Raw genomic sequence first — 18,483 nt, 5'->3', positions numbered from 1 at the left:
CCAAAGCATTGGTGCACTGGAAAATTCTCACAAACACTTGAGCTCGTATTTACGTATACAGACGGACAACCACCCAGAATCGTGGAGCCAATGGGTTCCGTATTGGTGTTTCTCCTATAATACTTCGGTACACACTGTAACTAAATTTACACCCTATGAATTGGTCTTTGGTAAAATATGTTCCCTTCCCAGTAATTTGAATAATAACATAGTAGAACCACTTTATAATCATGACAGTTATCCTTGCGAATTAAAATATCGCTTACAATTATCTCAAAAGGAAGCAAGGGAAAATCTACTCAAAAGCAAATTTGTAAGAAAACATGTTTATGACAAATGTATTAACCCTATAGTATACAAACCAAATGATTTAGTTTTGATAAGAAATGAAGGTAATAATAATAAGCTAGACAGCATATATTTAGGTCCCTATTTAGTTGTTCAGGATATGTCACCAAATGTACAAATTATTAAAAATGGTAAATTGGATATAATTCATAAAAATCGAACAAAATTGTTTACAGCATAACTAAATGTAATTAAATATAAAATATTTATTTTTATATCAAACCACACTTGTATATCTTTTTTTTTTATTATTATCAATTGTAAGCAAAACTTGTATAACCTATTATTTATAATAGTGCTTTATAAAGTTATGTGTTAATTAGCCAAATAAGTACACCTACTTAAAGGTATTATATACTTAAGTTATAATAAATGTCTTTATTCAAGTTATATTATCTAAAACATGTTTAGCTTTATTCCTTAAGCATATTAATTAGAAATAAGGATTTATTTTCATGATACTGCTCTTATGTAAAAAAAAAAAAAAAAATGTATTCATGTTATTTTTTTTTTTCTCTTGGTGGGAGGTGTGGTGTGTATGTACCTTTATATTGCACATCTCCCTATATATTCAGATGTTTTATTACAATATAGTTCAGTTTTTACTCAGCATTCGTTGTTTGATTTACTATCCGATACGCCCTACCTTACACTTGGTGAAAAATACTAAATGAAAAACAGTTTATTTTGTACCTATCTTATAGTTAATTATACGGGAGCTTTGCTGATAATAAGCAAATGCATGCGATGTGGTTTGAAGTAAACAAAGAATTCCAAAATACGGTTTTCGGGTACCGGGCACTATTTGGCATGTCTGTTGTATCTGAAATTATGTTGATAATTTTTGGGTGGCTTATTACGACTTGAAGGGTGGAACATCAAAATAAGAAATTAAGCATGATTTCGTTTCACTGGATAGGAATTTCATATGTTTCCAATACCCTTATGAAATTCATTGATACTACTGGCTACTGCCCCTGAATTCGCCTGTTTGACGGGATTTTCGTAGGTGACAAGAATATCCTTAGTATTTGTTGTGCTAGTTCAAACTGACTTTTGGCAAATTCCATCAAAGTCCATTTTGCGTTTTAGAATCTACGGCTACGAAACCACGTACAGACATAGGTACTCGTTTGGCGGAAAATCTGTTTTTTCTCTCGTAGGTTCGATAACCTAAGTCAAAATACATCTTTTGATATGGTGTTTCATTGGAATCTGTAGATACCTACTTACCAAATCCTATGTTTTTACCCATTGTCTTATACTTATAAATCTAACGAAGTATATTAAAACGTTTCCTAAGCATAGGTAGTTAAATAAAACAACAATTTTATTCGTCACATTTATTTTCAGTAATATAGAATATGCACATCAAAAGGTTTACGTCTAACATACAAGAGTTTATAAAAAATATTGCCTAGCAAAGAAGTAGGTACATTTTGAGCCGAATAGACGATATACATCAATACTTTTTAATTTTATGACCAGTTTCACTACCCTTGGATAACGGACAGTTATCATAACCAGTAGAATTTCAAAGGATTTCCCTTAAACTTTTACTGTCACCTTTATCTATCGAATAGTCTATCCGTAAATGGTGAAACCGGTACTTTATGTTTTCTTAACATTGTAAAATCGTATTTTTTCTTTTATACCCAGGCCTTTACCAATGTGCCAACTACATAATAATTATGTCATTTTATCGGACCTCTCGCTCGCACTTGCATGTTTTTGGAAACTGGACTAGTGCTGTCGCATTCTTACAACGCAGTTCGCACGTTTGCAATGGCCCCAGTATAGTAAATTTCTTTGGTATATTATTGGTACAAAATGTACGAAAGGGAAGAATATAGAAAGGTATCCAACATATTTGACTAGAGCATGGAAAATACGTAATATCAAATATAAAATTGTAACTGAAAAATACTGATTCAGAGTACATATAAAAGTTACTTATTCATATAGTAAGATAAGTACATAAATATAATATATGTAAGTATATCTTAAAAAACTCAGTTTTAAAATTGTATCAATATAAAAAAGGCCACATATATTAATATAGGTTTCGTATAAAACATAGTATTATATAATTTCAGTCAATTTTATAAATAAATACTTATATATTTTAATTAATATAAAATATACATATTATTATAATTAAATATATATGTTGTAAAATTCATTGTAAGCCTTAGGTAGCTAAATGGGGGCTCTACAACTATGGGAAGTAGGTACAAATAACATTGAATTTGATACTCATAAAATCGTATTGTAAATTTTATTTTGAATAGACACATATCATTATAATTAATGCAACTATTTTTATTGTAGTTAAGTCATATTTTTTCTGCATTTTTTATTTTTTGTAATTTTTTTTGTGTGTATACAGACTAGTGTGACTAGATTAATCATGTAGATATTTTCAGTACATTATTTTATCTTATTGTAAATTTAAATTCTATTGTAAATATGATTAAATTAGACACATATTAATAATGACTATAATAAATGCAACTATTTTTATTGTATAACTATCATGCAACCGTACATTAAACACTTAATGGATTTTACTGCCAGTCCTCATTCCTGTATTCCTTCAACGAAAATAGATATACGTTATATCTCACTAGACCCCCACTTCCTGTGTTAATTTTATTAATTTTCACCCCCCTTTCCTTTTCTTTGCGTCCCTTTCGAGTTTGCTTTACATTTTCCATTTTTTAGTAAAGACTAGAGTTTATTGTAAGTAGATATTTTTTATTGATATAAAACATGCAAGTACTGAATTCAGTATTTTATTTTAAGTCCTATTGTAAATATGATTAATTAGACACTTATTTGATATAAGTGTCTAATTAATCATATTTTTATGTTATATATATTGTTAATGATACAGCTATATTATTATAGTTTTTTTCCCGCCTTATTTGTTTTTTGTTTATCGATTTTGACTAGATCAATTTCTATTGTTACTGTGATTAAAGTTAGACACATATGAATAATAAATGCTACTACATTATATTGGTTAGTCAATATTTATCTTATGGTGATTTTATATTGTTAGGGCTTTTTTACCCCTTTATGGTTTCTCCACTTCCGTCGTTTTTTTTCTCGAATATTCCTTGGTACATTTATGTTGAACTGTTTTGATTTCACAAAACATTTAGATACTACTTTGAATTGAAGTTTCTTAGAATCCTATTCAATATTTATTAGACACATATTTTCAATATTAAATGCAACTAATATGAGGGGTAAATCAAAATTCATCTTCTTTTTTAACGCCAATTATATTCAGAAAACCTTTCCTGCTGTAAATTTTCCTAGGCCGTATACTTTTGTTGCCAAGTCTTCAGTAGGTGACTGTTCAGTCGCCGGAGAGCACAATCGTAGGTAGCGGTGATCGAACCCCGCTGCGGGCCGAAGCCAAAGACTGTTCGGACTAAAAATAAAAATAACATAAAGTTCTTTCTGTCTGTATGTATTACTGTTGATCACGAAATCTTGTGTTGGATTTCTATAGGGCTTTTCTCTATTTATTCCTAAGGTTGATTTCTGTTAGAATGTTGTCAATAGTTAGCCTGATCGTGGTTAACGGCTCGCCCCCATTACATAGGTTTATCAATCAAAATTAAACCAAAATTTATTTCAGAACTAAAAATTCAGGGCGAAACGTAGGTATACCTACCTGCTTACTCCTTTCGGGGGTGTAGTTTATAAACAACAACTGTATACCTGTAAGACATGTAGGTAGTTACCCTGTTCATCTCAGAGAGAGCGGAGAGCCTCCTTCGGGAGCTTGTAGAGCTGATAGAAGACCTCCTGCTATCCGAGGACCTCCTGCTGTCTGAAGACCTCAGGCTCTCTGACGAGCTCCCTGCCGACACGGAGGAACCTCGCCTCCTCCTCAGTGTAGAGTCACTATCCTCCTGCATGCTCTGCCTCTTCTCCTCTCGCAAGATCTGCAGTTTGGCCGCTCTGGCCGCGTTCTCTTTGATGATCTGATCAGCTCGCATGCGCAGGATCTGCGCGGCCTCGCGGTGGTAACGGAGTGCGGAGTCCAAGTCACTCTTGGAGAGAGCAAAGAGGCTGGCGTAACCGCGTGACCTGAAATATCAAATACTTTAGTAACATGGTTCAGACTGCAAAAATACAGATTATAGTCCCACATTGGGCGCCAGGAATTCAGTGTCTCCAATTTGTCGCAAGTTTAGTTTCTACCTGCATTTGGCTCGCGTGATAGACTCAAGGTCCAATTCCACCCGCATTCAAGAGAAGACCCTTGTCTTGGAACTAATGAGCAAGAATATTTTAAAATTCAATATATTTTTACCCATCTTGTGATAACTTTAACTCATATTGCAATACTTTACAGCTTAGTGTGTATTCTAGAATGAATTAAAGAATAATGCTAATTCTATTTACCTGACAGTCGCAGTCCTGCGTCGTAATCCATCAATACCCAGTAGACTTATTTCACCAAACACAGAGCCTTCCCTCAGTGTAGCCAATACTTCAGACTCATCGTGAGACATTACCTGTAGAAAAAAGATTTTAATAATAAGAAACTTTAATTATAGAGATGTTTGCAATATGGTAAAGGATTCAAATCCAGTAGTTGCATGTGAGAATATCGAACGTTCGAATGATAGTAAATATGGTTATCGAAAATGGGAATAACAAAAGTTTCCTTAAAGCATAATAAACTTATTTTACCATCTAACACTGCATGAACTAACGTCATTATATTTACCTTCAAACCATAAGCTAGGTTTGAAGGTAAATATAATGACGTTAGAGACTTTTTCGTTACTACATCGGAGTTTCTAGTGACAAAGTGGGAACATCCCATTTAACACGGAATAAAGTAAATAGAGGTTTCAAAAGTCAGAACAGGTAAAGTAAAGGTAACGTTTATTGGTATTCTTCGGTGAAGTCAGCGTAAATACATACACAGCACTCTCCCGAGCTGATGATGTACATCTGGTGTCCGACGTCTCCGCTCCTCACGACCAGGTCCCCGGGTAGGAACGACACGGGACGTAGTTGTAGCACCAAGTCACGGAGGAGAGAGTCACTGCAGTCACGGAACAATTGAACCTAGAACAAATATGTACGTTAGAAAATGTAAGAATCTGCTGTTAATTTATTCTTGGTTGTTGTTTTTCTCATTACTTTAATATAGGTATGCTATTGGTAAAGTCCCGATCAGTGGTGGATTTTGATCTGGTGGGATTCTACGTTCTACATTTAAGGATCATGACCTAGTTGTGTAAGTGATAGTTTCGAATTTACAAAGTACCTAATCTGCTTATATGTATATAAAAAAGAATTACCAAATGTGTTGCTAAGCGCTATACTCAAAAATGGCTGAACCGATTTCATTTATTCTTTTTTAAGTAATATTTTTTGAAGTACGAGGATGGTTCTTTCGCAGAGAATAAAGAAAATTGACAAAATAGATAAAAATTTAAGAATCACCCGTTAGGCGGTCCAGAATTCTACGGGTCAGCTAGTTTGTTAAAGTATTTGTTACCTTACTTAGTGTAGTCATGTGTACTTCAAGCGCAACGTCACGTTTCATGTTGAACGGCAGAGAGTTAAGGATTCTGCGTTCATCTGCAAAGAAACAAAAGCATAGATCAATCATTAATCTTTTATAAAGTTTGCATCTGACTATCCATATATTATTATATTGAGACCACACAGAAGCTCTTTTAAAAAATACATCAGCGTGATTTACTATAATCCTTCCGAAATTATATTTCTAAATAAAAACTGGCCATGGGCGGGTCGGACTCGCGTACGAGAGGTTCCGTACCGTTATGAGATACAGCCTGGTGACAGACGGACAGACAAACAACGGTAGCTTAGTAATAGGGTTCTGTTTTTATCCTTTGGGAACGGAACCCTAAAAACTAAGGGCGCTGAACGATTTTTCATGTGATTGCACATAAATATCGATAACTACTTACTCAATAGTATCGGACTCAGAAACACACTGATTATAATATAAGCTTACCGAAGCATCGTTGTTTCGTCCACGTGTAGTTGAACCAGAGCGCGACTCGTCTCTGCAGAGGATGTGGCATGTTCAGGTTGCGTAGGTAACGGATACTACCGTCTAGGGTCTTGCGGTACTCCGTCTGAAGGAAATATTAGTCAGTGCTTAAGTAGTTATGTCATAGAAATCTATAATTTAAAACGGTATCTGCTGTTTAGAGTTGTTGTTGTTTTGCAGAAAAAAAAACAGTAGTAACTCAAAAAAATCGCTGAATAAGTACTGGATTTTTTGTCTATTCTTGCGAATCTGGACATGGCGTACCTGAATTTTTAATCACGCATTGAGGTAATAATGATTTTTAGTCTGCTGTTAATTTAGTTTTATGTTACCTATTGCTATCATTCTACAAAAATGATAGTGCTACAATCGGGATTCGGACGAAACCTATTTTTGTTACAAAAGTTTAAATAATTAGAAAAACTCACCCTGGCCCTCGTAGCCGTAGCAATAATATCCCTAATCTGTCCAATGAGTAACGCAAACACAAACACTCCCATCAACCAAGCGGCCGTCATATACAAGTATTCGATAGTCATCTCCGGCTTGGGATTCTTGCCGATAGATGTCGCCGTCTTGGTCGCGAAGTAGAAGCAGCGGATGTAGGCCGTGCCCTTGTTGTCGTATACCCAGCCGTTGGAGCCCAGGCCTATCCAGTCACTCATCGCGTAGTACGCACACGCGTTAAGATGGATCAGGTAGAATATGTAGAAGAGAGTTTTACCGATGCGGACCTGGATGATACAAATAAAAAGCGAATTTGGACACCAACTTTGAAAATTGACATTTTCAGTTTAGTCAACTATATTGCTGATTTTTTCATTCCATTCAGTAACATTTCATATAACAATCAAAATATTTATGCATCAATGTAGTATCATATTACTCCGAATTTCAAGACACCCCTATAGCTAAATTAGTGTTTTAATTAGTTACACAGTTAAACCTATCAGTATATAAATGTATAATCTATGGTTAAACCTACGCATAAAACTTATCGGAGAATTTGTTAAAAATATCAAAATTTTAACACAACAATATGTAAGTATATCATAAGAGAAAATTGCATTTATTATTTATTAATGTGTAGTGTCAGTGTACTTACCACGTAAGGAGAAGCGAGAATCCTGTCCATAGCCTGGTGGAACTCCCAGAACGTCTGAAGTTTGAGGAGTCTTGGCCAGCGAAGGATCACTCGTTTAGTGCCGAAGTAAAGGTATAAAATGTCCAGAGGGAGCAACGATACCACGTCGTACTGGAAAATGAGGTCAAATTGAAAAATAATCTAACTTGTAAAATGTAATTAAAAAATAATTTGCTGCTGATTTTGACGATAAGATTCACAAATTCTGTCTTTCAGTACATTAACTCACAGGGTTTTAAGAAGTACTGCAATAGCAAAAAATCATCTCGAAGTTTATTGCGGGACCAAAGTCGGGAGCAACAAATAAGGTACCGTAAACCTTTAAATATCAATCAAATATTAGACCCGTTCACAGTAGAATTAAACGTCATGCAAATCAAAAATTGTAGATCAGTAGATCGATATTTTCACCTTGTACTGCAACTTCTTTCTATAATTTCTCTTAGTCTCCTCAGGCTCATCGACCCAGAATCCGTCCTGTAAGAACATAAGCCGTGGCTTGACGACCGCCACGTCGATGAGATACACGAAGTCGCATATGTAGTCGGCTACCATCCACTTGGGAGTGTTCTCGGGCGTCTGGTAGGGAAAGGTGGCGCGGAGGGCGATCACCCAAGCGTTGTAGCTGTAGCAGAATGTCACTAGGAACAGCCAGCAGATGTACCGGCGACCTAGGGAGAGAAAGAAAGACTATTTGTGCCGTAGCGAAATGTAATACAAATTACATCCCCCAAAATGTATGGTTACTATGCGAGTGCCACGAGCTATGACGCGAAAATAGGTCAGATACTATAACTAAGTTTATAGGAAACATACATCGAAATGTTGGTATTTTAGTATGCTCCTGGTAACTAATATGTATAAAAAAGACTTTCACAAAAGCTAACATTCAATGGACATTTAGGTACATTACAACAAAATACGCTATTAAAAGTGCCATTAAATTTCAATTGTAAGCTTACTTTACTTTGAAATAGCAATTTCTTTAGCCAAAGTAACATTCGCTTCTTTTTATTACGTTTCAAATAACTTAATAGTTGTTTAACAATCGGTAGTTAATTGGCGCCCAACTGGGGCAAGCGATTAGGACAATTTAAACGCAATTGAGCACTTACCTTGAGGGTCTATCGGCATGAAGATGTCGGTGTTAAGGAAACTTGTACATTTGCTGCGAGCTGGAGATGATGGCACGGGACTTTGTGGTAATTCGATGATCGGGGAGGGAGTATCTGAGCAATCATCTTCGGATGTTATTGGTGTCCTAGAGAAACAAAAATATGGAATATGATAGATGCAAGACATACACAGATCATAATATATATGGGATGTTTTGTAAAAAGGTCGTGCGTAGTACTCATAGTACGATATGAATGAAATTTTTAGTAATCGTACCAAGTGGGGTTCTCTGGTCTCTGCCTACCCCTTTGGGAAGAAGACGTGATTTTATGTCTGTATGTTTATAGATACAATAATTTCATAACATAGTCAAGAACTTTTAAATAGTAAATTAACCAATAACACTCGATGCTTACTTATCCGGTGGATCATCATCTGATTCTGGTGTGAACTCCTGGAGTTCTGTGTCTGCTTCCATTATCTCATCTTCAGTCGTGTACATCGGTGGTGGGGTCCGCAAGAAAGGCCGTACCTTGTGTAGGTCGAAGAGCGGACTAAAACATACACGGGACATTTGTTTTATATCTTTATTTGTCCTTCTTCTTATCGTATAGTTAGTGATCAACCTAGTGTCAAAGTTGTTAAGTCACCCTTTGACGTGCCTTAAAAACTGTTATATTAGTAGACGACAACCAGGACCGACTTAATACCGACCGTACAGCTTAAATACAACTATGCGGTCAACCATTTATAGAATGACTGCGCCAACGCTTGCTTAAGCCACAGATCTTTTTTCGACTGGTGAGCGCTGCTAACTATGGGCGCCTTTTATTTATTGAAAGCTGATGACTGATAATTATAGATAATTGAACAAAAAACATACATTTTATGGTGTCTACACATAAAAGTTACCGATAAACCGACACTGTCAGCAACTCTTTATTTTAAAAGAATTTTCAACATCACATTACTCTCGGCGAGTTGTAGAAACAAAGTCACCAACATCAAGTGGTGGGCTCCCTTAGGGACTTTGTGAATATCAATCAATTAGCGTATTAATAAACACGTACCTGTCGTCATTTTGTATAATCTCTTCTTGAAATTCAACCTTAGTTTCGATGTTTGAATTTGTTTTTGTCAATCTGGAATGAAAGCACTGAGGTTTAACGAGACAACAGTAGCTCTACCATGAGTTGGCAACTATAGTCTCCCGCAGACACTGTAGTTGAAAAAATGTATGAAAACTCGAACAGCGCCTCTAGCGGATAGTTAAGGTACCAACATTGCTACCATGAGTTGCCATAGTTAGTAACGTGTAGTTAAATTAAACAACAGTGAATGTAGATTGCCTTTGTCGTTCATTCTTTCCGTACGATAATGGTACCATGAGTTACGAATTTGACAGATGCTGTAGTAACGAACTATTACTATAGTAGTTACGGCACTCACCGACTTTTAGCTTCGTGAGAGCGTATTGTTTTACAAATAATTGAAGTTATTTTCCATTAAAAAATGTTCGATAGAACAAATATTGGTTGTGATATGTTTGAAACTGCTGCATTCAAAGATGAACGATGTGAACAAAGACATTTCAAAGTGGTATGCGGGAATTAAGTGGAAATCCCCTCAATCTCTCAATAATTGTAAAACAAAGTTTACAAAACTATATCGACTAACAAAGAAGTGTTTATAGAATTTTGTGATTTATTATGTCAACACACGGGTTTAAAATCATTCCAAAGAGTTTCATTAGCATCAAAGGTAAGCCTGTTAAGCTTACCTTTGATTTGTATGTATGTATATTGTATCAGCGTGTTGTTGGGGAGGCGAACCATTTTTTCCCAAGAGGCCACAAGGGTGATCATTGTAAAAGTTACTTCAGCTTTGAACCATGCAGTTTTTGCAAACATGTTCATAAAGTTTCCTAGGACGCGGCAGGAAAGAGGATTATTTAAACAAAGATGAAAATAAAATTTGTTGTTAATTAGAATCCTTGCACTAGCACTAAAACGTAACTGAGGTGTTTTCTTTTGTCCCCGGCTGACAATAAACAAAAAGTAATAACACAAAATCAAAAATACACAAAAACGTCCCAAATTATATGTAAGCGACGACTTCTTATTTTTGTTGGTTAATGCTACCATATCAATTTCAAACGTGTGTCGTATTTTCTCTCTGTCTGTCTTATGTGAATAGAAGGAGATAGAACTACAACACTCAAGCTTAGTCAAGTTACAGATTGAATGTTGACATTATGTCGCAAAACCACAGATTAAAAATCTTACTACGAATGATAAAGTTTTAACTATAACGAGAGTAGTTAACGTCAACACAACTCATGGTACTAACATTTAAGCCCACTGTTGTAGTTGCGTTCTCACGTTAACTACTCTAGTTAAGTAAGATGATTTAACTACGCCAACTCATGGTAGAGCTACAGAGCTACTGTTTTATAACCGATATTGTTTGCAATCAGAATCATAGAAGATTGATAAAGAAATCACAACGACAGCGTCACCTACAAGTGTTATTTTTTCTCTGCCTTCGGTTTCCCGCTTTGTTATATTCTGACTCACAAACACAAAGTTAACTAGCGCGTATATACTACGTATATAAAGTAATTCGAAGAGAGTTATCTAAGCATGACCTTCGAAAGTTAAATACTAAAGGCTATGGTTCGTTTTTCTTACGCAGTATGGGTTGGAGAAGGTTCCGGGGTGCACCATGATCCGTAAGAACTTCTTGCGATCGGAGTTTTCTTTATAACTTGCACTTGGGTGTCCGAAATTGACGGATGGACCGCGTGCTGTAAATAGAATGTAAATTATGTCTCTATATTCTGTATAAAGATATAGAAAGGTGAGTGGTTAAGTCCGGGTGAAGGGATAGTCCAAATGAATACGATTATTATCAAAATGCTCTTCTAAGATCATTAATTAGTATTTGCAGGTAATGACGATAAGTAAGTTGATAATCCTAGACCAAAATACTGCTGCATTTCGTGGAGACGTGCATGATTTGAAATAAATACTAACTGACACGCGCGGCTCATTTCTGATATAAAGTTTCATCTTATATTAATGTTGTTAGGGTTTAATTTCTAGACTATGTTCGTAGTAAATAACCGGGCTTTCCCGTAACAACCTTTCCATCGATCAAACATTTACTTTTTACAAATAAAATGTAGTCTTCTTTGTGAAGATGAGTGATTAATGGCTTTAATTAATTATTTATTTAATTGTTGAGTTTATTGTTTACTTTGTAAACTTCAGTGCTGACAGCGCTGTACACAGTTGCTGTGGCAGGTGTCAGTTACCATGAGGTTTTCACACCCATTATGAGAGATTAATCTATTCTTTGACTCACACTGACTCGACTTAAAGGTAAATTTACTGTAAATTAACAAATAAAAATAAGTGTTGATTGTTTATGAGGAGCTGTGCTGTGAAGAAAGAATGCCCGTCCCATAAACGGTTACCTACTTATACTAAAATGTGTAACTTACACCTGACCGATATATTTAGGTTTTAACTCGAAGTTATTGACGTCATAGAAAGTTTTCCCGCTTACAGTCTTTTATGTCAATCGTTATATTACAGCTACGTAAATGAGGTCAAAATAACTTTTTTTTAAATAAAAATACTTTTCTAAAGTAGCTGCTTGTTTAAAATTCATTTAGTTACGAAGAGTTCCAGATTTAAGTGGTTCACAAAGTTTTTTTCTTGGCGTTTTGGCAAGTGTAAACATGATTGCATTAATGTACCGTATTACACGATACTCTACAAACCTAACACTTGTATTGTTTTAAAGACAAGCTTCATGACCTAAAACTTTAATACGTTTATATCATAAATACAATTAATATCGAATTATCTGTCATACAGAAGGCTACGACGAAATTTAACGGTCAAGTTGAGTGTCGCCATAAAAGTAATAACTCGTAAACATCGTCCAGATCCCTCCACTCCTTGTGTCGTATTCTTTGACCAGACGTGTTTAATATCAATATTATAGGTACTTGGTTATTGTGTCAAAAGGAAAGTAATTGAAAGTTTGTACGTAAAAGATTGAAAAAGTGTAAGGAAATTGAGCGAGGAAAAGACTGTGTCTGGGACGGATTTGAATATCTATTTAAATGCGTTTTTTATGATTATGATTGATACCACCATAGGATTTAGCAGGTTTCATTACGATGAAGAAATTTATATTTTATCTATTTATTGTTTTAATAGAATAAACAGTTCCTTTAGGACACTTCTAATAAGTTCTATTAAGTTAGGTTGTTACAGAGAAAACTGTACTATCCAAAAAATATTCTGTGAATAAATGTATGGATTGACTAATAAACATTTTGTTTCGTAAAAACATATGTTAATCTTGAACAATTACATAGTTCCTACAATTACTACCGGTAGTAACGAACAAGCACTGTTTATGACAGGTCACTCGTTAAGCCTCCTAGCAGTTAATACTTGGTACACAATAAAGCTATCAATTCATTACGGTGCCCATAATATTTCATTGTTTACCGGCGCGGTAAGAAAGCACTTAATGGCATTTTTGTATTCAAATCACAGAGACGCGAGCTGAGGATAATGGCGGCGGCCTCGCTTCATTGACACCTGTATCGCTGTATCAAGCTGATGCGGGCTTTGAATTTTAACTTTTTAAGTAGTATTACTTGTCGGTAACGGTATTGGAAAGTGTCGAGAAGCCCAATCGATAGTTAGTACAAGTAATAATGTCCTTTCCCACAAATGTGTGTGAGTGATATAGATCAAGATTTGACATACGGCAAGTCTTAGGTAAATGCATAGAGATTTTCTTGGTGCGATCTAGGGCCAAGGAAAATTACACTTGGCTCTGAAGGGCAACCCCATTTTCGGCAGTTTAGTTCCGTTAAATAAGCGACTCATTTCCTCGTACTTTTAAGACAAATTTAATTACACTATTGTACGGTACTTGCACTTGCTTATGTATGCCAATCGAGCTGCAGAGAAACATCTATACTAATATTATAAAGCTGAAGAGTTTGTTTGTTTGTTTGTTTGAACGCGCTAATCTCGGGAACTACTAGTTCGATTTGAAAAATTATTTCAGTGTTAGATAGCCCATTTATCGAGGAAGGCTATAGGCTATATATCATCACGCTACGACCAATAGGAGCAGAGTACCAGAGAAAAATGTTACAAAAACGGGGAAAATTATGATTCTCTTATGTGACGCAAGCGAAGTTGCGCGGGTCAGCTAGTAAAACATAAAAACGCTATGTAAGCTTCTGATGCATATTAAAGTGAAACTTTCAGAACGCCTTGCCCTGGGCATATTAATTCTTGATATCTACGTTGAAGAATAAGCTTGGAAACGTTTCTAATATATCTAAAAATACACCAAATAATCTTCAAATACGTAAATCGTAAAGAAATAATTACAAGTACTTCCTAATTCCTTAAACAGTACACAATAACAACACAGACACCGTATTTAACGATTAAGAGGCCTATTCCACGTAGAATAGCTGGGAGCGGTATCGTTACTTTGCGAAATACTGAATAGGTATACTGATACAAAATATACAGTAAGTAGTTAAAGTAATGAAGAAGGCGTGGCGAATTCGGTAAGTCATTTATAATACCGATATCTGTGGGTCGCGTGGATAAACTACTTATATGGATAAGTTAAGGTCAATGCTAATTTTCGCTTGAACTTGTAATCATTGGTGAATGGGAGTAGCAAGGGCTTTGTTTAATGTTGTTAGCAATTTGTTGCTATGGAAACGACTAGCTTATGTTTGTTGGTAACTTCATGAGTTAACAAAGGTTAGGTTTAGCAATTAAATTACGAAACACTTAAACTAAATATTGAACGATTCTAAGGAAGTGTCACCGCCTATAAATACGTGTTAGATAAATTCAAACTGCTAAATTAAATGACTGAAAAATGTATGAAAACAACTGTGCTTTTTTCTATCTGTTACATATAATATAGATTATCAGACGGAGTTTTCAAACTGTGAAGAAACTTAATTTACAAGTTCTTAAAATAATGCTTCTAATATTAAAATGACCATTTTGGAAGATTATAGATATTAATGTTTACGTTTTGTATGAAGTCATGACATACTGTCACCTACCGGGGTGCAATAATTAAACGGTCAATGTTACCGGGTTAAGGTTATAGGGTAGAGATCCCCTTACAGATAAGCTTCTCATTAAAAGTGCCAAGGTGTTTTACACTATTCTTTTACTAAGAAATGCTATAAAAACTATGTAAAGTGCCAACCCTGACACTTATTAGGGGAGAGGTGCCATGAAAGGGACATTTATGTTGTGGAGCCTCTAATAAGTATATAAAATATTATTTTTATTAGGTTGGAGTTGAATGGGAAGCCTTCATTAATTAACTATTGAAATAAAATACAGTTATTATTAATTCTAGCTGTTGAGTCATTTATTTTTACATTTTTCAAAAATGTGTGTTTTGTCCCTTTCATAAATGGCCTGTTTTGAAAGGGACATGATCATTTATGAAAGGGACAGTACAAAATATCTAAAATAATCAGGTCAAATTAAGTAAAAAACAAACATAATAAAGGAACCACCACTACAATAGATAATTTTAAGAAAGTTTACGATCAGATTTTAAAGTAAAGGAATTGTTATGTCTAGTCTTACTATTTTTATTATTAGAACATAACAAGTTATTATATAACATGTAATTGAAATAGAGATCAATACCTAGGTACATTACATAGTTTCATAAACATCTTAAACACTAATTAACTGTCTTCTTTAACTTTGGTTAGGTATTATCTGAAAAATATTTTTAGTGACAAATTGAAAATGCCTTTCATGCCACAGGTTTCGTGTGCCCATTTGGTGCATATCATTCACTGCCTCTTCAATCTATTTGGCATCAACACCCGGGTTCTCTTTTTTGGTGACATTTTATCTGCAATGATAAATAATATTTGATCACAGTGATATAAGCAGTCATGAAAGGGACGTCCCGTTCATAACCGTTTGTTGTGTCCCTTTCATAAATATCATAGTCAAAATGAAAACATAACCACAAAATCTACAATTGTAAATAAAAGTGTACTTACCTTTTGTTTTAATATTCGTGTACGACAAGGAGATACTAATCTTATGAAAAATAATAAATAATCAATTCACTTCACTTGAAAAAACGTTTTACAAAAATAGCTAAATAAATACTTTTCTACCGTAATACGAACACTCACACGCGGTGGCCACCTTTGAAGTGACAGAAGCATGAAGTTAGGTGCGATCGAATGTCCGTTGGTGCTGCCATACAACAACAATAATGTTGATCTGAATCGGTTTTTATTTTAGCTGTGATTTGAAATGTCCCTTTCAATACGTGTCCCTTTCATGGCACTTCTCCCCTAAAACGTTTAAAAGATAGTGTTAACATGAAATTACTCTTTTTTAATAAAACGTCAAATTTTCTGCTGAAATGTTAGATGTACATATATTATGTTACTCAATCACGCCAAAACTTGTGAACGGATTAAAATGATTTTTTTTACAGATAGTGTACCTATAACCTGGATTAACATCCAGAATTTTACTCCGAAAATTTATTTGCTCGTTCAAAGTGACGGGTGGAAACTAATTTTGCATATAAATGTAGGGCAACTAAGAGAATGAAACTAGAATGTGTTCCATACACCCTTTAGGTAAACATTTTTATACGATTGTAATAGACTGTCGCGAGGTAATTAATGTAACTGACATTTGTATTATCGTACGTATTAGTAGCTATATATTCATTCACGAAAGCGCTTTGGCTCATTCATGTTATTTTTACATTTCGTATTAGGTAAGTTGTACAGGGAATTAAAAAACTGAATAGTTAAATAAACGCACCAAAAGTAGATTGTTAGCTTTTTGAATCCCACACGACTAGGTAGGTATATAATCTGAAAACAGACTTTACGATATTACTTAGAGCATAAACGAATTGGTAGTTATTTTCAAATTATGTTTTTAATTTTTACGAGTTTACGTATTTTATTTAATTTGTATCTATTTACCAGTCTGTGCTAATATTGACAAACTCAAAAATCAAACAGGACCTAATTTATTTCAATCAGAAACATTTAATTGCTTAGCTTCATCACCACTGTTTAAACCGAAAACCTATATTATGGTAATAATTTTCGATAATATTTTTTTAACCCACAATATTAATTTCCTTTTAAAACATACCACATCAGCTTTAATTTCCATTTTGCAATCCATTATAACAATATTTTTTCACACACTACACAATTGTACGCAAAGTGATTCTTAATTCTTTCGAAAATAGGTAAGGAAAATCGAAGGGAATTTTCCGGTCAACGACACGCGCGTCTCCCTCGAGGGCGCACCAACAACTGTTCAAACACAAATAAGCTTCGTTGAAGTACAACACCGAACTATAACAGCGATTGTCAAACCGATATTAGGCCAAGACTCCCAGCTCTTTCCTTATTTTTCGTTTGTTGACTTCTGCTAGCGAATCGAGGTTAAAATTGGTTTGGTTATATTTCGTAGTGCTATAGCTAGTAGGTAGATAGATACTTACTGAGGTATTTTTAATTATTTTACGTCTAAGTAAGGAAATAAGTTCTCTATGAAATTGTTTGTTGGTTAAAAATATTGGAACCCAGCAAACAAGTGAAAAAATGTATTTCCAATCGATCATGTACTCTTTTTCGGCTAAACCGATATTGTAGGATTTAGTTTTTCAAGAATAGAGGAATCTGTACGCGAGCGAATCAGGTCGGTAAATTTTAAACAGTGCCGAATTTTAAATTACATATTGTCGCTTCGTATTTGAGGAGCAATACCTATAGTCAAATCTAAGGACAAGAGAAATCACTTAGTCTGGAGAGGGGAATTATTGCTTTTTTGAAAGAAGTGGGAAACATCTTAAACACCTATTTATTTAGAGGGCGAATTATTATTTAGGTAGGTACATAAATTAATAAGATTTAAGATTAACTTATTTTGTCGCCAGATAAGATTTTAATTAAGTAGATACTTATGTGCCTACCTCCTAATAAAAGAACTGGATTATAGGCGAAAAATCGAGAATATATTGCAGTTACGTCAGGATCTGTGTTTTTTTTAACAGGGCGTTCATTCTGCAGCCTAAACTCAAACATCAGGAACTATAATTACTTAATTACAATTCGCTATTCGCTTATATAGCAGAGAAAGCAAAACATATCAAAGCAATTTAACTTAACAAAATTATCCACCCATCGCATCGATCTCATAAAAACCTGAAAAAAATGTCGGACTACCATATGTATGTGTGAATACACTGTAGTGCCTAACTGAATAATCGATAAGGAAGTACAAACCTTTACTACCGGAAAGGTCAAACTATCGCACTGAGATTTAATAGTCTCATTTCCATAGGAACTCTAACACCAAACACGTGTTACTGTTAATATTTTATAAGAAACACTTTTGATATGAAATAAAATGAAAGCAAACCAAATCCGATCATAAAATAACATATTTTATTGATGATTACAATTAAAACTTACCCTCCGCCTCCTTAGACCCACGAACACCATTTTGCCTTGATTAAAGTAGTTGTAGGCGCAATTTGAATTTTATTACAATTTTCATTACCGTTTGAGCTTTCTAAAGCTTAGCGGTCTGATCGGAAAATTTACAAACCATCGATACTTCACTTGTCAATTTTACGAGCTGCGAGATTTTAAACCGGCCAATTTTGAAATAACACTTTCCTTGTGACAAATCGTTCCGAGCAAGACCGTTTTAATTTATTC

At 34.6% G+C, this 18,483-nt stretch overlaps 1 protein-coding gene across 2 annotated transcripts; it reads right to left on the bottom strand.

The window, feature by feature from the left end:
* Window positions 1-1,682: 1,682 nt before the first annotated feature.
* On the bottom strand, window positions 1,683-18,413 carry LOC142987650 (cyclic nucleotide-gated channel beta-3-like). 2 transcript variants are annotated; one of them, XM_076136548.1, is made up of 14 exons: window positions 18,235-18,413; window positions 11,360-11,475; window positions 9,740-9,811; window positions 9,086-9,223; window positions 8,669-8,814; window positions 7,965-8,224; window positions 7,515-7,664; window positions 6,838-7,143; window positions 6,371-6,494; window positions 5,885-5,967; window positions 5,302-5,448; window positions 4,774-4,886; window positions 4,107-4,455; window positions 1,683-3,790 (listed from the first exon to the last, which is right to left on the bottom strand). In XM_076136548.1, exons 1-14 carry the CDS (start codon window positions 18,262-18,264, stop codon window positions 3,716-3,718), a joined length of 2,109 nt encoding a protein of 702 aa, XP_075992663.1. In that variant the 5' UTR covers window positions 18,265-18,413; the 3' UTR covers window positions 1,683-3,715. The 2 variants fall into 2 exon arrangements, with proteins under 2 accessions (XP_075992663.1, XP_075992662.1); XM_076136547.1 differs by lacking the exon at window positions 18,235-18,413 and adding an exon at window positions 16,904-17,046.
* Window positions 18,414-18,483: the final 70 nt, after the last annotated feature.

Source organism: Anticarsia gemmatalis, chromosome 3 (assembly GCF_050436995.1).
Source record: "Anticarsia gemmatalis isolate Benzon Research Colony breed Stoneville strain chromosome 3, ilAntGemm2 primary, whole genome shotgun sequence".
NCBI classification, from domain to species: domain Eukaryota; kingdom Metazoa; phylum Arthropoda; class Insecta; order Lepidoptera; family Erebidae; genus Anticarsia; species Anticarsia gemmatalis.
The sequence above is the reverse complement of the archived record's forward strand: the minus strand, read 5'-3'. Positions and strand labels throughout refer to the sequence as shown.